The sequence below is a fragment of the Ornithorhynchus anatinus genome, chromosome X3 (genome assembly GCF_004115215.2).
Source record: "Ornithorhynchus anatinus isolate Pmale09 chromosome X3, mOrnAna1.pri.v4, whole genome shotgun sequence".
In the NCBI taxonomy this organism is placed as follows: Eukaryota; Metazoa; Chordata; class Mammalia; order Monotremata; family Ornithorhynchidae; genus Ornithorhynchus; species Ornithorhynchus anatinus.
Window position 1 is genome coordinate 1,297,329 of NC_041751.1, and position 20,996 is coordinate 1,318,324.

General features: G+C 51.6%; 1 protein-coding gene across 1 annotated transcript in view; it reads right to left on the reverse strand.

Moving 5' to 3' along the window:
* NR4A3 (nuclear receptor subfamily 4 group A member 3) overlaps positions 1-20,431 on the reverse strand; it is a 33,740-nt gene extending 13,309 nt beyond the window's left edge. The window contains exons 1-5 of the mRNA XM_029053903.2: positions 20,245-20,431; positions 15,756-15,923; positions 10,726-11,483; positions 5,209-5,338; positions 4,553-4,725 (exon numbers count right to left, since the gene is read on the reverse strand). Of these exons, the coding sequence (XP_028909736.1) occupies positions 4,553-4,725; positions 5,209-5,338; positions 10,726-11,481 (1,059 nt within the window). The 5' untranslated portion in view covers positions 11,482-11,483; positions 15,756-15,923; positions 20,245-20,431. The remainder of the gene's footprint in view (positions 1-4,552; positions 4,726-5,208; positions 5,339-10,725; positions 11,484-15,755; positions 15,924-20,244) is intronic.
* Positions 20,432-20,996: the final 565 nt, after the last annotated feature.

Here is a 20,996-nt window from a genome sequence, read left to right on the forward strand (position 1 = left end):
TATCGTCCATTGGCAGCCGGCACACTGGCCGCATGGCTCTTGGAAGAAGGGAAGAATGTGGCCGCATCTACTGGAGCATAGCTTTTCCGTTACACGGAGATGCCTCAAAACAAAACAGTCAGTTGGGATCGTTGGTCTCCCCACCAAACCACGCTCCCTTGATAGTGGACGACCCCACAAGCAGAGAGTGGTGCCTGGGAGAGACAAGGAGTGGGGAAGACGATTTCTTCCTTTTATGTATCTACAGACTCTACTGTCCTGCCCCAAGCCCTCAGTACAGTGCTCGGCATACAGAAGTGCTCAGTAAATACCACTGATTGATTAATCGACCGAGAGAAACAGAAAGAGCCCAGAGTAGTTTTCTACACTCATTATAACAAAGATCGTTCTCCCGTCCCCGGTGGGGAGAGTAGAATTGGTCTCTGAATGAAAAAGCAAATTGAACCCACTCAACAAAACCTCAACAGTTCTCCCTTCTGCGTCATAGATCCTTCCTCTGGGCTCTCCCACCCTCTTCCCCAGTTAGATCGGCCACAGGGAAGAACTGGGTCACAGTGACTTCCATCAGCCGCGGCCGGGGGGCATTCTAATAACAATAATAATAATTATGGTACTTGTTAAGCGCTTACTATGTGGCAAGCACTGTTCTACGCCCTGGGGTAGATACAAGTCAATTAGGTTGGGCAAAGTCCCTGTCCCACAAAGGGCTCACGCTCTTTGCAGGGAACAAGTATTTATTGAGGGCTGGCTGTGAGCAGATCACTGTACTAAGCGCTTGAGAGTACACTATAACAAGCCTTGGCTGCCTGATTCATTCATTCAGTCGGATTTATTGAGCATTTACTGTGTGCAGAGCCCTGTACTAAATGCTTGAGAGAGTATAATACAAAAATAAACAGATATTCCCTGCCCACAATGAGCTTACAGTCTGGGGGAGCAGGAGATACAGACATTAAACGTACATAAGCACTGTGGGGCTGGAAAGGGGAAAGAACCAAGGGAGCAAGTCAGGGTAATGCAGAAGAGGAGTGGGAGAACAGATAAAGGGGGGTTTAGTCAGGGAAGGCCTCCAGGAGGAGATGTGCTTTCAATAAGCCTTTGGTGGGCGGGAGGAGAGTAATTATCCGTCAGATTTGAGAAGGGAGGGTGTTCCAGGACAGAGGCAGGATGTGGGTGAGGGGTTGGCCAGGAGAGGTGGGAAAAAGTTCCCCCTACCCTATTTGAGTGGTTTTAGGGTCACCTGCCCAACAGGAGATTCCTGATTTCCTCCACTATCTTTCTTCAAAACTCTGCCCAGACACACACCGAACCAGGCTCATCATCCCACTCATTCTACTCCACTCCTGGAGCACTTATCCAGAATTTTAAAAATCGAAAACCAATGCACTTGACAGGGGATGGTGACTCCCCACCAGAGCCTGGATGGGAATTCAGAATTTCTGATTCTTCTCTCAAGGCTCCTTCTTCTAGACTGCACTATCCCCACTTCAAACAAGCAAACAGAACACATTTTAAAAGCCAAGTTGGATTAACCGCTCAGATTCTATTCGAAGCAGCGTGGCCTTGGAGTCAGAGGATCTGGGTTCTAATCCCGGTGCTGCCACCGTCTGCTGCTGGGTGATCTTGGGCGAGTCACTTCACTTCTCTGGGCCTCGGTCTCAACTATAAAATGGGGATTCAATACCTGTTCTCCCTCCTTCTTAGATTGTGAGCTCCATGCGGTACAGGGACTATGCCTGACCTATTAACCTGTACCTACCCCAGAGTTTAGAACCGAGTTTGGCACATAGCAGGGGCTTAACAAATGCCATTAAAAAAAAAAAGTGACTTTCAAATCCAAGAGACCTCTCTGAACGGCTAGTGTGAAGTTGGGCATTTCATTCCTTCCTTGCATTGGCTGAGTTGGTTAGAACACATGTACTCAATGTGTTGTTTTCTCAATTCTGATACACGGTATTGAACTATCCCCTAAAGTAATTCATGCTGCTGGCTATTGGTTCTGAGTTTGTCTCTGCATGTGGAATCTGTTATTACTAAGCCATATCCTTGGCCAGAAATGATCAGAGTTTACCAAAATACATGAAATGACCAGCTAATGAGTGCCTAACATCAGTTTTCTTACTCATAATTGTGTGGTTTCTGAAGCCAAGGATAGAATCTCTATATATGGTTTCTATGGACTGGTAAATTAAAAGCAACTGCGAGACAGAGAACCAACAGCAAACTTCTGGAGAGAAGCAAATCGAATGTGACATGTTTGGACTCTACGGAGGTACACAATAGACCGAGTTTACTTTTCAACCAGGGCTCGATCTGAGAGTCGGAGCATAAAACATGGAATCAGAACACCCGACTTCTTGAGCCAACTCCCTTGATGATCTGGAGTAAAACTTCCCCGCCTTAGGACAAGTTTACACTAGCAAATTATCTGGGTTATTGGGGGCAGAGGGGTGGGGAAAAAGGCTCAACTTTAAGGGAAACTGTCTGACCGGAAATGTGCAGAGAATTGAGGACAAAGTATACTTTTTGGCTTGAATTATCTTGAGAATGTGCAGAAGTAGGACACACTTTTGCTCAGTCATAAAAACCTAAGCTGAGACTTTCCATAGTTGAAGATATGGAAAAATATTGGCAGAGCAAATTCATCTACTGGGTCCTTCACTTGAATGTAAGTTCCTGGATGGTGGGGATCATGCCTTTTGTTCTTCAGTATGTCTCCTAAGTGCTTAGTATCTGTGTTCTGCACACAGTAGGTGCTCAGATGACACTGATTCTAGTTTATCTTGTTTACTTGATATTAAAACTTGAATGCAGAAGTCAAGCAAACAGAGTTCTATGACCCAAACTGGAGGAAAAAAAAGATCCATACCAGAATGTAAAGACTGGCTATTACAATTACTGTTAAATATACATTTGTAATTGGATGGTAGTACAGCATTTGAAAATTCCACTATAACTGCTGATGTTCTAAAAATTCACTGAAATTCCCCCTGTCTTTTACTCTAAATAGCAAGGGTTTAATGAAAGCAGTTTCACAATTACCTACAGGTTTCTGGCGCTATGTATATTACCCTTCACTGATATATACACATTCCGTTCTCATTTTGAAATGTTAAAATAATTCATTCCAGTAGACTATTGAATTCATTTTTTGAATATGGGTCTCTCTAATTTTACATGGGGTCTTTTTGCTTAAGTTTGCATTTGTATCTTTCAAATCATCCAATATTAGAAAAGCCAGAGATATGCTTTGCCAATACACTTTGGGGGTGGGGGAAGCAATAGATGATGGGAAAATAAATCATATTACACAGAGATGTGCTTTTGGGGGAAATGAGGTAACTACCCTTCATCCCCTTTACCTCCCTGAGAGCTCACTCTCTCTCTCTATATATATACACTCACTTAGAGATTGAGGAGTGCGGCTGTACCTTTGGGGGACCCTTAAAACAGGACTTTACTTTTTCCCTTCCCTCCCACTTTCAAGGAGGACTATTAATGGCTAGGCAGAGTTTCTGCAACGCTAGCTGTACTAGAAAATGTGAAATGAAGGCCCAAAACTAACAAGGTTGACCGTTATTTTAATGCAGAAGAATTTTTTTTTTACAGCAAGAGAAGCAAAGAAAACAGAAGATAATTGTACTGGTGAATTCTCTTAGATGGTTTTACACGTAAAACTGGCTTTGTATTAGAGTTTCACTTTATACTGCACTTTCGCCCCTCCGGACAGTGCAATCCCAGTGTAAAGTGGTATTCTCCGTGCTAGGCAACTGACTGCTTTCAGTTACTTAGTTAAGCTAATTTGCACTTCCACAAATCATGCAGCATTGTTCTAATAGACTACTTCAGATAAGTTCAAACCTGTAAAAAGTACCAAGAATCTGTTCTTTAGAGGAATCCCATAAATTCTGGCTACAAATTCTTACAAATGACCATGTGCTATAAGGGGCTTTTTTTATGTTTGGAGGAATACAAATGCATTTTAAAATCTTTTAATGAAAATGAATTGTCATTAAAACTTTGGTAAGTTTTGAAAATTTACTCAGAAGTGAAGATCAAAACAACTCTGTCTTCTGAATGTATTTCCCAGTAAAAAATGTTAAAAACAACAACGAGTCCACTTAACTAGGGCCTTCTAAAAAACCAACGTGAAAACAACCTTTTAATACCAGGCTAATTAGTTCTGCAGTTATCTGCCTGAAAAAGGGCCAATGTAGAGGCCTACTAAAAGAGTTACGTGGCTAAAATGGATTTTAAAGGAACGGAGATGGCACCATATGTTAGAAAAATGGGGAAAAAGAAGGACTTTCCCTGATCCCTGACAAAAGTCTGAGAAGTGAACCCATCCCAGAGCTTTGCCCCTGTGGAACTGGGCAAACTCTCACCGACTCAATGACAAGCACTGGCACACCTCTGAGCACACGGGCACTCCTCCATGTACACAGTCTCAATAGATCAGCCCTGCACAGTTCAGGTACTGCTGAACCTGGGAATAGGCTCTGTAAATGCTCAGTTATAGAGATGATTTACTTTGGAGCATCGCGACACTTACCCTAGAATAATCAAGGTCTCTGGGTGTTGAGTCGGTTAAAGCTCGAACCAGGGCAGTCATCATGCTGATTGGAGGAGAAGGTGGAGAGGGCTGGGAAGATTCCTGCTGGAGAGGGCTCTTTGGTTTGGAAGGTAGCCGACCTCTCCTCCCTTTCAGACTATCAGTACGGACAACTGGTTAAAGGAGAGGAGAATTGGGGTTTGCAGAGGAGTTAGTGAAAAGCTACAAATGACAGAAAGGTTGCTTTTTTAAAAAAACAACCAACCACCACACAATCCATCTTCTAAAAATGATAAGCTCTAAATTTTTTTTTCACTTGGTACTAACTCGGTGTACCCTCTCAAGTCTCGAGTACACTGCTCTGCACGTAAACAGTATTAATTGATCGTCTTAACTGTTCAAGCATTTCGAAGGACAGCCCACACATACAAGGCATTGAACTATCCATAACAGTCCCCGTCTAAGAAAATCCAGTTCTCCTTTTATGCATCCAATTAACGCGGGGTGGCAGACAAAAACCTCCATGGTTTGAATGAATCAGTCTAACAAAGCTTCGACAAATAAAAATTTTAAATTTTACCATTATAGCTTTTAAATAGCAACATTTTTGCTCATGTCATCTGATCTACTCGTGTTAAAGAACGCAAGCCCCTTACCTTCCTTAACCATGCCGACACTGAGACATTTCTGAAATCTGCAATACTGGCAGCGGTTACGACGTCTCTTATCCACTGGACAGTTCTTATTGGCCAGGCAGACGTATTTCGCATTTTTCTGTACGGTTCTCTGAGACAATACAAAGTCAGAAATAGTCAACGGAGAGTTTCTTGAAAGAGCTGGGACCTGACAAGACGTATTCTCAATACAAAGTGAAAAGTGACAGTGCAATTCATATAATTAGATAAAATTAATTCCCTAACACACTTGCCTGCAGGAAAAACAATTTTATTAGTGGTGGCGGATTACATTGGAAATCATCTAGGACTGTTCTGAAGCAAGTCCCAAGAGGCAACCAACTTTGAATGATAAAATCATATCTGAAATCACCAGGTCGACGAATCATACCTTTGGGGAGTAGATTATCTCCTCTCTGAATATCCCTTTGGGACCAATTTTTCTACTTAGCTCATTCTTCCTGATTATTGCTGACCCTATTATATTCAACCCAAAAATGACCTGGGAAAGAATTATTTGACTATCGCTACTGTTAGATATCAGAGGAGCCCCCAAAGTGATCAGAACCATTTAGCTAGAAAATATGGTAAATGACTCCATATTCTTATATCATTTACAATATGAAAAGCTGAATGAATGCTGGGAAAACTTAAGTGTGTAAAATTTGTTGGGACAAATTTTCAAATCTGCATACCACAAAATAATAATGTTTTAGAAAACAAAAATAAAATTACCTTCTGAGTAATCATTTTTCTAAAACCCCCACTCTGGCTACCAATTTGCTTCCCGTGAAAAATAATGTAGACGCCCCTCAAAAAAAAATAATCTTGTGGGTGCCACGTTATAAACATAATCTTGTGGGTGCCATATTATAAAAAATAATCTTGTGGGTGCCACATTATAAAAATTTAACCTTTACACAAATATCTGGTAAAATTGCGGCTAGTAAAAGGGAATTTCTTCCAGGATCAGATTTTTTTTTTCATTGAATGAAATCTATCCACCGCTTAGAACAGTGCTTGGCACATAGTAAGTGCTTAACAAATACCATCATGATTATGAAAAGTAATACTTTAAAAAACAAGTACAGGCCAAGGGAAAAGGTGGGTGAATTAACCATAGTGTCCCATTTCTAAGTTTCGAACAGAACAAATGTAAATAAAATGTCAAGCTCTAGCCAAATTCTAAACAAGCAGCTCAAACTGAAGGTAAATGTTATTTGCATAGGTTAGAGGTGCCTCCTCCCTGCCCGGAGTCCCTTGCAAAGTTTCACCTCGGATGCTTATGCACCTGCCAATTAAACACTGAAGAAATTTTGTTAAGAGGAATAAACTTTTCCCTGTCATCTGCAGCCGTTCTACACTGTTGTGTCAGCCCAGGTGGAGAGGGATAGAGTTAGAAGGCCATGTTTCAATCATAGGATATTCATCGCTACATCAACAATAGGTCACATTTAAAAAGAATTCAATTAGCCGAGGCGAGCCACTGGTTATATCTGCTCCCTGGTCTTTGAATGAACACATCTAGGTTTTTGTCGTTTTTTTAATTTGTGTGAACTCGCTTATAAAATTGCTTGAAAGTTACTTGAAGGCAGGGATAGCAATCCTTCAGTCATATTTATTGAGCTCTTACTCTGTGCAGGGCACTGTACTAAGCGCTTGGGAGAGCATATTAGAACTGACACGCTCCCCAACCACAACAAGTGACTCTCTTGTATTCTCCCCAAGCTCCTCCTCAAATCTCTGCACACATTAAGCCCTCAGTAAATACCGCTGATTGATTGAGGGATGAAGGGAAGAAAGAACTATCAATATGAGCATTAAACAGTCACCTCCAGATTTTGAGTGAACCAATACTTTGATAAGAGTTTTTCCCCTAAGTATTCAGAAAATGATAGTTTCTGTCCCCCCGAAGAGTCTCTTACAGAGCTCCACCTTAAAAGAGGCTTGTACCTGCCTTCAAGAAAATACTTCCTAGGGCTTCTTGTGAGACTATTGTGTTTTCTCCTGTTGGCTTACCTCACACTCATAAGATTCTCCTTTAGAGAGTAGGCTAGAACATGAAATTCATCTGCCCGAGGTTGTCTTTGATGGCATCTCTGGCAAATGCTTGGAAGAGAGGGCTTTGCACATAGTACGGGCTTAACAAATACTACATTTATTATTCCCAGGAAAAACCCCAGCTATCAGGGAGGGGATGGAGTGAATGAACCCGGGTTTAAAGAATGGAAAGAAAAGAAGACTCTCTGGCACCGCAGATATTTCCCAATATATTCCCAATAATGCTATCTGGGAAGCAGATTGACATTTCTGGAACTCTGCGTCTCAGAAATTACTGGGATGGAAGAACAGATGTCAGCAGAGGCAGCATTATTCAATCATATTAACTGAGTGCTTACTGGGTGCAAAGCACTGTGCTAAGTGCTTAATAGGGATACACAACCCTGGCACCGAATCAGGCTCCAATCTCCACTGTCACCATAAGCCTCTCTGCTGCACTGTGGTCACTCCTGCTTTTGCACTATAGAAATTAAGTAAATTAAGTCTCATGGCCCCACAGCAAGTTTCTTAATAATCAAGCTGCAGCAGTTGTGCTGAAACAGGGAAGGAAAAAAACAAACAAACAAACCAAAAAACCATGTGGTTGTGGAGGTGTAGGGCCACTCTCAAGTTCGGCGCTCTGTTTGAGAAGCTGCAAACAACCCCAACTATTCCAATCAATGGGTCCCCCAAAGGATCCAAGCAATTCCAAAGAGGAAGAGAGAGGGAAAGAGAAGCAACCTAGAGGGAGTGAGAGAGAGAAACAACCAAGCAGAAGTATGTGAAAAGCAACATGGCCTAGTGGAAAGATCATAGGCCTAGGAGTCAGAGGACCCGAGTTCTAATCCCAGCTCTACCACTTGCCCATTGTGTGACCTGGGGCAAAGAACTTAACTTCCCAGTGCCTCAGTTTCCTCTTCTCTAAAATGGAGCTCCACTATCTGTCCTCCCTCCTAGAGTGTAAGCTCCATGTGGGACAGGGACTGTGTCCATCCTGATTACTCTGTATCTAGTACAGTGTTGGCACGTAGTGAGCACTTTTACAGTTACCCCTGTTATTAATGAACACGGGTGACTGTAAGCGAGATGCTCCCTGTCCTTAAACTACTCATTTTGGGGAAATTGGACACTTTGGAAAGCTGAGGATCTTTCCTCCCATTACTCAGAACCCTATAAGTGAGGAGATTCAGGTGATCTGGTCAATAAGTGGGGGTCCAAGTGGCTAGAAGTGCTGGGTCTCCAACTTTAGGACCGGCCAGGTCCTGAAGTGACGCCCTCAGAGACAGCAGTAGCCCTAAAACCGTCTCCTAGCCCTAATCTCGATTCCAATCTGCACTCGTGAAGGTAGCCCAGATCTCCTCCCGCCTTGGTCCGAGCCGCGTCTTCCCGGAACCAACGTGGACTGCTCAAAGTTTGGCCACCCGGTGGTAGTCAGCAGCCCGAGGCAAGCTGGCCTGTAGTAGTCCACGGCTCCCGACAGCCACAGAGGGGTGAAAAAGAGGGGGTCCCCCCCAAGTCCCCATCCTCGGGATTGGGTGAAGCCGTGGTTTCTCGTAGCGTGCCCTGAGCAATACTGGTGGGTGGCGTGAGCCATTGGAAGAATCCAATCCTTGGTACCCCACTGGCCTCCAATTCCTCAGTCAGATTTATAATAATAATAACAGCTGTGATATTTGTTAAGCGCTTACTATGTGCCAAGCACTTTTCTAAGCCCTGGGGAGGATCCAAGGTCATCAGGTTGTCCCACGTGGGGCTTACAGTCTTAAGCAGCATAGCTCAGTGGAAAGAGCACGGGCTTGGGAGTCAGAGGTCATGGGTTCAAATCCCTGTTCAGCCGCTTGTCAGCTGTGTGACTTTGGGCAAGTCACTTAACCTCTCTGTGCCCCAGTCACCTCATCTGTAAAATGGGGATTAAAGCTGTGAGCCCCATTTGGGACAACCTGATCCTCCCCAGCGCTTAGAACAGTGTTTTGCACATAGTAAGCACTTAACAAATGCCATAATTAATTAACTAATCCCCATTTTACAGATGAGGGATCTCATCGTTATAACCATTATAAGCATCACTGTATCTGTTAAGCCCTTACTGTGCCAGGGCCGGGGGGCGGAGAGGGGCAAAGGGGGTTGGACACGGTCCCTGTCCCACGTGGGGCTCCCGATCTCAATCCCCATTTTCCAGACGAAGTAACTGAGAAGGCCAGAGAAGGTCAAGCGACTTCCCCAGGTTCACCCAGCAGGCGGGCGGGGGTGGAGGGATTGGAACCCGGGACCTTCTGACTCCCAGGGTCCCTGCTTCTCGACTCCCTCTCTTTCTTCTAGGAGAAACCCACCGGAGGGGGTGACCCTGGGCGGGTCAGAACAGAGTTGGGAGGGGCCTCACCTTGAAAAATAATAATGATGACATTTGTTAAGCGCTCACTATGTGCCAAGCACTGTTCTAAGCGCTGGGGGGGAATACCAGGTGATCAGGTTGTCCCCCGTGGGGCTCACAGTCTTTATCCCCATTTTCCAGAGGTCACTGAGGCCCCGAGAAATTCAGTGCCTCGCCCAAAGTCACAGAGCAGACAAGTGGGAGTGGAAGCCAGGACCTCGGACCCCCCAGCCCGGGCTCTTTCCACTGTGCCGCGAGGGGAAGGGGCGGGGTCAGAGACAGAGGAGGGAGTTCTCACCTTGAAGAATAATCATGTTGGTACTTGTTAAGCGCTTACTATGTGCCAAGTACTGTTCTAAGCGCTGGGGGGGGGGGAATACAAGATGATCAGGTTGTCTCTCGTGGGGCTCACAGTCTTCATCCCCATTTTCCAGAGGTCACTGAGGCCCCGAGAAATTCAGTGCCTCGCCCAAAGTCACAGAGCGGACAAGTGGGAGTGGAAGCCAGGACTTCGGACCCCCCCAGCCCGGACTCTTGCCACTGAACCACACAGGAGGGGCGGGGAGGGGGCGACTCCGGGCGGGTCAGAGACAGGTGGGGGAGATCTCACCTTGAAGAATAATCATGTTGGCATTTGTTAAGCGCTTACTATGTGCCAAGCACTGCTCTAAGTGCTGGGGGGGAATACGAGGTGATCAGGTTGCCTCCGTGGGGCTCACATTTTCCAGAGGTCACTAAGGCCCAGAGAAGTTCAGTGCCTCACCCCAAGTCACAGAGCGGACAAGTGGGAGTGGAAGCCAGGACCTCGGACCCCCAGGTCGGGCTCTTGCCACACAGCCACGAGGGGAAGGGGCGGGGAGGGGGCGACTCTGGGCGGGTCAGAGACAGGTGGGGGGGAGGGGTCTCACCTTGAAGATAATCACGATGGTATTTGTTAAGCGCTCACTATGTGCCAAGCAGTGTTCTAAGCGCTGGGGGGGGGGGGGAATACAAGGTGATCGGGTTGCCCCCGTGGGGCTCACATTTTCCAGAGGTCACTGAGGCCCAGAGTGGGCGAGAGACAGAGCTGGGGAGGGGGCGGGTCTCACCTTGAAGAAGCCCTTGCAGCCCTCGCAGGTGCGGACGCCGTAGTGCTGGCAGGCGGCGTTGTCCCCGCAGACGGCACAGGTGCCCTCTCCGGCCGGGACGGTCCGGGCCGGGGTCTGGAGGCCTCCCTCCCCGGCCTGCAGCAGGCCGGCCGCCAGCCCCAGCTGCGGGTAGGCCAAGGTCGTGGCCCTCTTGGCCGGCGGCGGCCCGTAGGGGCGACCCTCCAAAGGGGCGTCGAAGGCCGGGTGCTGCCCGGAGGAGGCGGCGGCCGGGCCGGAGGGCGACGGCGGCGAGGGCTTGAAGTGGAAGAGGGGGAAGCGGGCGGGGGCCGCCTTCGAGGGGGCGTCCAGCAAGGGCCCGGCGCCGTCGAGGCTCGACGGCTCGTCCCAGAGGGGGCCGGGGAAGGAGGGCGGGGTGGGTTTGAAGTAGAGGCCCGGGGCGTGCGGGCCGGAGGCCGGGTAGCCGGGTGGGCGTCCATCCTCCAGCTTGACCGGTGGCCTGGGTCCGGCCGGGGGCTGCCCCTGGTAGAGGCAGGACGGCTTGAGGTCGTAGCCGCCGGCGTAGCCCTCCATGAAGGTGCTGAAGCTGGGCAGCGAGGTGGTGGCCGCCATCTCGGCGCTGCCCAGTCCCACGCTCAGCTTGGCGTAGTCGGGGTCCATCATGGGATCCATAGGGTCCCCGCCGTAGGCGCACGGCGGCCCCGCCGCGAAGCCCGGCCCGGTGGGCGAGGGGCTATACTGGGCTTGCACGCAGGGCATGTCTGCCGGGACAGGGACAAGACTCGCTCAATCAATAGCATTGATGACAAGCACTCAATCAATCGGATTTACTGAGCGCTCACTCGGCAGAGCACTGCGCTAAGCGCTCGGAATGGACACTTCATTCAGTAGCCTTTATTGAGCGCTCACTATCGATTAGACTGGAAGCCCGTCAGAGGGCAGGGATGGTCTCTATCTGTTGCCGATTTGTCCATTCCAAGCGCTTAGGACAGTGCTCTGCACACAGTAAGCGCTCGATAAGTATTATTAAATGAATATTCAATGGGCAGGGCACTGCGCTAAGCGCTTGGAATGGACTAGTTCGACACCAGAGACCCTCCCTGCCCAGTGACGGGCTCACAGGCGAATGGGGGGAGAGAGAGGACAAAAACAAGACAACATAATCACGATAAATAGGGACGGACCCGGTGGAGCTCCCCCTCCTTTCCTGTCCGTTTCCCCCCGCCCCAAGGAAAATCCGGGGCCGCCACTGAGGCAGGGCCCAAAACCGGGGTGGGGGATGCCGTCGAGGAGGAGACTTGATCCAGTGGGACTTTCCAAGCGTCCAGTACAGTGCTCTGTGCCCGGGAAGCGCTCATGCATACGGCTGGAGGAATGAATAAATGAATAAATCGCACACCCCAAGCGCTCAGTACAGTGCTCTGCGCCCGGGAAGCGCTCATGCATACGGCTGGAGGAATGAATAAATGAATAAATCGCACACCCCAAGCGCTCAGTACAGTGCTCTGCGCCCGGGAAGCGCTCATCCATACGGCTGAAGGAATGATTGAATCGCAAACCCCAAGCGCTCAGTACAGTGCTCTGCGCTCGGGAAGCGCTCATTCATACGGCTGGAGGAATGAATGAATGAATGAATGAATAGCACACCTCAAGCGCTCAGTACAGTGCTCTGCGCCCGGGAAGCGCTCTGCGCCCGGGAAGCGCTCATTCATACGACTGAAGGAATGAATGAATGAATGGCACACCCCAACCGCTCAGTACAGTGCTCTGCACACGGTAAGGGCCCAATCAATATTACTGAATGGAAGAACGAATGAGAGGGAGGCCTCCGGAGAGCCCTGCAGAAGCAGCGTGGCTTTAGGGGCGAGAACCCGGGCTGGGGAGTCCGAAGACGTGGGTTCTAATCCCGCCTCCGCCGCTTGTCGGCTCTGTGACCCTGCGCAAGCCGCTTCACTTCTCTGGGCCTCGTTGGCCTCGTCAGTTAAATGGGGATGAAGACTGGGAACCCCCGTGGGACAACCTCATTACCTTGTATAATAAAAATAATAATAACAATGGTATTTGTTACGCGTAATAATAACGGTGGTATTCGTTAAACGCTTACCATGTTCTAAGGGCTGGGGTAGATACAAGGTCATCAGGTTGTCCCACGTGGGGCTCCCAGTCTTCATCCCCATTTGCCAGATGAGGGAACTGAGGCACAGAGAAGTGAAGTGACTTGCCCCAGCTCACACAGCAGACAAGTGGCGGGGTCGGGATTAGAACCCACGACCTCTGACGCCCAAGCCCGGGCTCTTTCCACTAAGCCCACCCTGCTTCTTATCTACGCTTAGAAGAGTGCTCGGCCCCTAGAAAGCGCTTACATGCCATTATTATTATCAATAATAAACACGATCGGCTAATGGAGCGCTTAAATGTCATTATTATTATTATTATTAATAATAAATACGATTGACTGATGGAGCCGGGCACGGGCTTGGGGGAGGCTGCCCCATCTGCTACAAAATCTTCTCGCTTCTGCTTCTCCGGCAGGAAGAAAGAAACATTACAGCGCTCATTTTTAACCAGGGGACTTAGGTCGGCAAAGTCGACCGAACGGGGACCCTCTGGAGAAAACGGGCTTTTCAAAACACTTCAAGGAGGCGGAGCCGGGTCAAACTGGAAGTGTGGGAAAAACGGGTCCCTGGCGACTTAGAATCGGGTCTGCCCTTCGTCCCTCTCTGAGAAGCGGCGTGGCTTAGTGGCAGGAGCCCGGGCTTGGAAGACCAAGGTCCTGGGTTCTAATCCCGCCTCCGCCGCTTGACAGCTGGGTGACTTCGGGCAAGTGACTTCACTTCTCTGGGCCTCAGTTACCTCATCTGTCAAATGGGGATGAAGACTGAGCCCCGCGTGGGACAACCTCATTACCTTCTATCTATCCCAGCGCTTAGAACAGTGCTTGTCCCATAGTAAGCGCTTAACAAATACCATTATTATTATGTGGACAAGAACCAGTTCTGGGGACTCACATCGTCTTTTACCCTTACGGACCTCCCCACGAACTGGCGAGGAGAAGTGGGTATGTCAGATTTTCTCTTCCAAAGGCTAGGCTCCTGCCCAGAGCATTTAGTGATGGGGGGAGAAAGAATCTCCCCTTCCCAAACTGGGTGGAGGAGAGGGGAGGGAGCCTCTTTAGAGGAAAAAGTGATCAGTGGGCTTCATTTCTCGCCAAAGTTGAAAAGTGCTTTTCCCCACGCTGGGGGAATAGATGTTTTCTGCTCGTTAGTATCGTTCGAATTGCACTTCAGACTAAATACTGTCATTATTTTGATAAAGGAACGTATTCGTCAGCCCTTATGGGCTCTTCAGTTTTCAGCAAAAAAAAAAGTTCTACCATTTCTTTTCCTCTCGGGGCCCTAGTTTCTAGCTTAGACAAATGGGAGCTTTAAAAAAGCCACGTCCACCGCCTGTCCCCGAGGCCCTTTTCGGTGTAAAAAGTTCCCCAGCACTCTTACTCCCCCCACCGCCCCCATCAATCCATCAAGGCGAGAAGGGTCGCCATTTGCGGGTTTTCGTTATAATTTGAGAAAGAATAATAATAATAGTGTGGATAATAATAATTATGGTATTTGTTAAGCACTTACTACGGGACAAACACTGTACTAAACGCTGGGGTTGAGTTGGACACAGTCTCTGTCCCCATGTGGGGCTCACTCCCTCAAGACCCATTTTCCAGATGAGGGAACGGAGGCCCAGAGAAGTTGAGTGACTTGCCCGAGGTCACACAGCAGAGAAGTGGCAGAGCCGGGATTAGAACTCATGGCCGTCGGACTCCCAGGATCGTGGTCTATCCACTATGCCATGCAGCATGATGGAGGCTACCCAGCATCTTGGCTCCTTTAACTTCTATTGAGTCAGGCACCTGGCTAATAATAATGCTATATATTAAGCTCTTACCGTGTGCCAGGCCTGTACTAAGCACTGGGACGGAGACAGACAAATCGGGTTGGACACAATCCCTATAATAATAATAATAATTTTGGTATTTGTTAACCGCTTACTATGTGCAGAGCACTGTTCTAAGCGCTGGGGTGGATACAGGGTCATCAGGCTGTCCCACGTGAGGCTCACAGTCTTAATCCCCATTTTACAGAAGAGGGAACTGAAGCCCAGGGAAGTGAAGTGACTTGCCCTCAGTCCCACAGCTGCCAAGTGGCAGAGCCGGGATTCGAACCCATGGCCTCTGACTCCCAAGCGCGGGCTCTTTCCACTGAGCCACGCTGCTTCTGGCTCAGAGTCTTATTCCCCATTTTACAGATGAGGTAACTGAGGCCCAGAGAAGTGAAGTGGCTCTGGGGAATAATGAAGCAAAAGGAAGTCTGCTACACTTTGACCCTAGGAAAGAGTAAGATGCCTCATTTAATAATAATAATAATGGTATTTGTTAAGCGCTTCCTATGTGCCATGCACTGTTCTAAGCGCCGGGGCATTTACAAGGTAATCGGGTCGACCCACGTGGGGCTCACAGTCTTTAACCCCATTTTCATTCATTCAGTAGCATTTACTGAGCGCTTACTATAATAACGTTGGTATTTGTGAAGCGCTTACTATGTGCAGAGCACCGTTCTAAGCGCTGGGGTAGACACGGGGGAATCAGGTTGTCCCACGTGGGGCTCACAGTCTTCATCCCCATTTTCCAGATGAGGTCACCGAGGCCCAGAGAAGTGACTTGCCCACAGTCACACAGCTGACAAGTGGCAGAGCCGGGATTCGAACCCTTCCTATGTGCAGAGCTCTGTACTGAAATGAGATTGAGATGAGGCCCAGAGAAGTGAAGCGGCTTGGCCGAGGTCACACAGCAGACAAGTTTGGGAGGCGGGAGGAGGACCCGCGCCCTCTGACCCCCGAGCCGGGGCTCTTGCCACCCGCATCTCCTTTCCTCCCCCCCCGTCCCTCGCCTTGGGGACCGAGGGCATCTCCCCGGGCGGAGGATGAAGGATGGGCGATGGAGGGGGCACGGGGGGGGGGGGATGATGCCCGATTGGCAGCGTTACCTGGAGGGTATCTTGCGCGCTGAATGGTGGGGCTGGTGGTCTCTCCGGCGGAGGCTACCGGCAGAGGCGGAGGAAGGGGTGTCCGGCTCGGCGGGGGGGTCCTGCCGTTGCTGCGACCACCGGGAGCCGCGACGGGTCCAGGCTGGAGACGGTCTTCCAAAACGGGCTCTGGAAGGGAGACGGGGGGTGGGAGGAAGAGGAGAGGAAGGGCACGGTGAGACAGGACCGGACCATCAGGCGAACGCTGCGAAGAGCCGGTTGCCCAAGCGTCGTCGTCTTCTCAATCTAGTGGTCGGGCGAGCCGATGGGGCGTTTATCACACCTCGGGGGCGGAGTGGCGTTAGAGCAGACGTCGTCGGAGGGGCGGTCGGGGGGGAAGAGGAGCGGGAGTCACACCCAGGGCCCACCCTCAAAGCGGGCCCTCGGACACATCCGTCCTCGCCCACGCCGGGATTGGGAGAAAAAGAGGGAAAAGGGAGAAGGAAGGAAAACGACGCGTGACCCAGGCCTCGGCTTTCCTCACCGAGCGGTGGGAATGCAGGGAAGAGGAGGGAGCACAATCGGGATTCGATGGGAAAAGGAGAGTTCGTTTCCCGAGGAGATGGGATCCATCCCTGCCCCGCTCCGGGGAAACTTTGGCCTCGTTCCCCTTTCTCGGTGCTGACGGGCCGGAGGGGTCCAGTGCAGAGCCCCTTGGCCAGAGCCAGGCCTGGGATGCTCGCCTCCCGGCCGCCACTATCCCCCACCCCGCCCCTGTACTAAGCGCCCCCGCCGGGGCCACAAGCTCTCGTTCCCCGCCCCGGGCAGCGACACTGTTAGAGACGCTCCAGACCCGGGCAGCGGCGCTGTTAGAGACGCTCCAGACCCGGGCAGCGGCGCGGTTAGAGACGCTCCAGACCCGATCAGCGGCGCTGTTAGGGACGCTCCAGATTCGGGAGGGAAAGAGGGAGTCGGGGGGAGGGAGAGGGAGGGAGAGGGAGGAAAAGACGGAGAGGGAGAGAAGGAGGGAGAGAGAGGAGGAGGAAGAGAGGGAGAGGGAGAGAAGGAGGAAGGGAGAGAAGGAGGAAGGGAGAGAAGGAGGAAGAGAGAAAAAAGGGAAGAGAGGGAGAGGGAGGAAGAGAGGGAGCGAGGGAGAGGAGAGGGAGAAAGGGAGAGGGAGATGGAGGAAAAGAGGAAGAGGGAGAGGAGAGGGAGGAATAGGGAGAGGGGGAGAAGGAGAGGGAGAGAGAATGAGGAAGAGAGAGAAGGAGAGGGAGAGGAGAGGGAGAAAGAAGGGGAGAGGGAGGGAAAGAGGGGAGAAGGAGGAGGAAAAGAGGGAGAGGTAAAGAGGGGAGAGGGAGGAGGGAAAGAGGGAGGAGGGAGGAGGGAAAGAGGGAGGAGGGAAAGAGGGGAGAGGGAAAGAGGGGGAGAGAAGGAGAGGAAGGGAAAGAGGGGGAGAGAAAGAGAGGGAGAAAGAAGGGCAGGGAAAAGAGAGGGAGAGAGGGAGAAAGGGAGAGGAAGGAAAAAAGAGGGAGAGGGAGAGACAGAAAAGAGAGAGAAGGAGAAGGGGAGAGGGAGGGAGGGTCCGGGCTGGTTCAGGGAAGCGGTGCGGGTCTGTGGGGGCCGCAGGGCGACTTGCAGCCTGCCCCTCGGAGGCCGGGCCCCTGTCCGGAGGTGGATGGTCCAGGGTCTGCCCCGCTTCCCTCCTGTCGGGGCCCTGCCCCTCCCGGGGCCGCCGCGCTCCCTTCGGGGCCAGAATCGGGGCGGGGGTCCGTCTTCGGGGACGCCTGGCTTCTCCTCCTCCCCGCTGGGGGCCACTGGGCGACCCCGGGCCCCCGGACACCCCCCACCACGGGGCTCTCCAACACGCAGCCCGGACCCGGCGGCCCACAATGAGGCCGTAAATTAGGAAGCCTTTTCTTCTTCCTGAGACTTCCCATTCAGATCCCAGCGACGCCCCGCTCGGCTCGTCCCCCGCCTCCTGTTGCAAAGGGAGGAGAAAACCGTGAAAAAAAAAAAAAAACACCCCCCCAAACCCACACCCTTCTTTTAGGAGGAGCTCCTAACCCCGGCCTGGGGGGCGGAGGGGGACGAAGAGGATGGGGGTGAAGCTGGAAGGGATCTTTTTTTCCCCCTCCATGTCTCGCCCCGAATTAACTGGCAGTAACTTTGTTAACCAAGTGCGATGTTTCCTTCTGTCGGTCACCGGCCAAGCGGCGACTCCTTTCGGGTCCATCCCCGTCCTTTGGATGGAAACCGTCGCTCCCGGAGAATCGATCCCAAAGGATCGATAACGGCCCCCTGGAGAATCGCTCGGACAGGCGGAGGGTTTGCATTTAACACCCCAAACCACAAGCAGTTAAAATCATCATCATCACGGGATTTGTTAAGCGTTTACTATGTGCCAAGCACTGTTCTGAGCGCTGGGCTGGGGGGGGGGATACAAGGTCATCAGGTTGTCCCACTCGGGGCTCCCAGTCTTCATCCCCATTTTCCAGATGGGGTCACTGATTCCCAGAGAAGTGAAGCGACTGGCCCGAAGTCACCCAGCTGACCAGCGGCGGGGTCGGGATTAGAACCCGCCACCCCGGCTCCTCATCCCGGGTTCTTTCCACTGAGCCGCGTTGCTTCTCGTAATAATTATTATTAAGTCTCAAAGTGATGGTGGTGGTGATATCTGCTAAGCGCTTACTACGTGCCACGCACTGTTCTAAGCGCTGGGAAACCCCGCTCTGAGTTGGACCTCTGTGCCATCCGACCCCAAATCGGATGGGGGGGGGGGGGGGCGGAAGGACGCGCCCCCCCCCCCGACCCCCTTCCCCTCTCTGGTCCTTCTGAAAGATCCCTGGGGAAGTTTTCCCTCTCCACCGCCTTGCAACCCCATGCTGCTTTTACTCACTGTTCAGACGCCGCACATCCTCGGCGCAAACGCTCCCCAGGCTCAAGCTATTTCAATTAATGGAGAAATAAAGCGTGTGTGTGTGTGTGAGAGAGAGAGAGAGGAAGGAAAGGTCCACCAAACAAGGCTCGGGGAAAGAGGGGGGTTGGTCCTCCACGTGATGAGCCACCGGACCCGCCAATTACATTTTATTCCCTCCCAAGGGAAAAGCGCAAACCCGGCAGGCGTCCTGGAGGAGTCCTTTTCTCATCTCGGCCCCATTTCCACCCCGAAAGCTTCCCCTCTCACTTTGGAGTTTAAATGGGGTGCCTTTAAGCGCTTAATAAGTGACGGTGGTGGTCTTCATTCAGCGCTGATTCTGAGCCGAGCACCGTCCTGAGCGCTGGGGGGTGGATCCAGGCAAATGGGGTGGGACCCGGTCCCCGTCCCCACGTGGGGCTCACGGTCTCCATCCCTCAGGGGGAAACTGAGGCCCAGGGAAGTGAAGCCACTTGCCCAGGGTCACGCAGCAGACCAAGGGGCAGGGCGGGATTGGAACCCAAGACCTTCCGACTCCCAGCCTGCTCTGGCCGATTAAGTCAACGCTGCTTCTCCAAAAATGTCCCCCGGGGGGGGGGGAAATCGAACCCAGGTCTCTCCCGTGACTTACTACCGTCCCAACGGGGAGCTAAGCACTGTTCTAAGCGCTGGGGGAGGTGGGTTGGGCACAAGGTAGTGAGGTTACCCCCCCCCCCGTGGGGGGCTCGCAGCCTTCACCCCATTTTCCGGGTGAGGTCCCGGAGAAGCGAAGCGGCTTGCCCCAGGTCCCCCGGCCGTCGGAGGCGGGATTAGAACCCACGACCTGGGACTATAAGTATAATAATTTCGGTATTCGTGAAGGACTTACTCTGTGCCGAGCACTGTTCTAAGCGCTGGGTAGATACCAGGTCATGAGGCGCTCCCCCGTCTTCATCCCCATTTTCCAGATGAGGTCCCCGAGGCCCAGAGAAGTCAAGCGACTGGCCCCAAGTCACCCAGCTGACAAGCGGCGGAGCCAGGATTAGAACCCGCGACTTCGGACTCCCAAGCCCGGGCTCTTGCCACTGAGCTGGTCGCGCCCCCCGCAGTCGTCCTCCGTCCCGGAGCAGATCCCTATTTTATCTTGATGATGCTGTTGTCTTGTTTTATTCTGCTTTGCTGTCTCCCCCCGCCCCCTTGATTCATTCATGCAGTCGTCTTTATTGAGCGCTTACCCTGTGCGGAGCACCGTCCTAAGCGCCTGGAATGGACAAATCGGCCACAGATAGAGACCGTCCCTGCCCTTGGACGGGCTTACGGTCCAATGGAGCCCGAGGTTGGGCAGGCAGGGTCTCTACCTGCTGCCCGATTGTAGACTCCAAGCGCTCAGCGCAGTGCTCAGCACAGGGTCAGCGCTCCAGAAAGACGATTGGAAGAACGAATGAGTGAATCCCGGTGCAGCCCCGGGACCGTCCGAGGAGGGTCGAGGAAGAGGGAGGGAAGAGCCGCCGCCGCCGCTGCTTCTTCTTCTTCTTCTTCTTCTTCCTCCTCCTCCTCCTCCCCCGCCCCAGGCGAGCACCGTTGCCAAGGCAACGTCCCGGGCCCGGTACCTACTTGGCGATGGCGATGGGTCCGTGGCTAGGGCCCCGGCATGGGGGCCCGGGCCGGCCGGCGGGCCTCCCGCATGGGCAGCAGCCGGAGGGCGACGGCGACGACGAGGTCGAGGAGGAGCAGGGACCGTCCCGAGCGGTGGGAGGGAGAGAGCGGTGCGAGAGAAGGGAGAGGGGTGCGAGAGAAGGGAGGGAGGTGCAAGAGAGGGGGGAGAGAGGTGCAAGAGAGGGGGGAGAGAGGTGCAAGAGAGGGGGGAGAGAGGTGCAAGAGAGGGGGGAGAGAGGTGCAAGAGAGGGGGGAGAGAGGTGCAAGAGAGGGGGGAGAGGGGTGCAAGAGAGGGGAGAGAGGGGTGCAAGAGAGGGGAGAGAGCGGTGCAAGAGAAGGGAGAGAGTGGTGCAAGAGAAGGGAGAGAGTGGTGCAAGAGAAGGGAGAGAGGTGTAAGAGAAGGGAGAGAGGTGTAAGAGAAGGGAGAGAGGTGCAAGAGAAGGGAGAGAAAGGAGAGAAGTGCAAGAGGAGAGAGCGGTGTAAGAGAAGGGAGAGAGCGGTGTAAGAGAAGGGAGAGAGCGGTTTAAGAGATGGGAGAGAGCGGTTTAAGAGATGGGAGAGAGCGGTTTAAGAGATGGGAGAGAGCGGTTTAAGAGAAGGGAGAGAGCGGTTTAAGAGAAGGGAGAGAGCGGTTTAAGAGAAGGGAGAGAGCGGTGTAAGAGAAGGGAGAGTGGTGTAAGAGAAGGGAGAGAAGTGCAAGACAGGAGAGA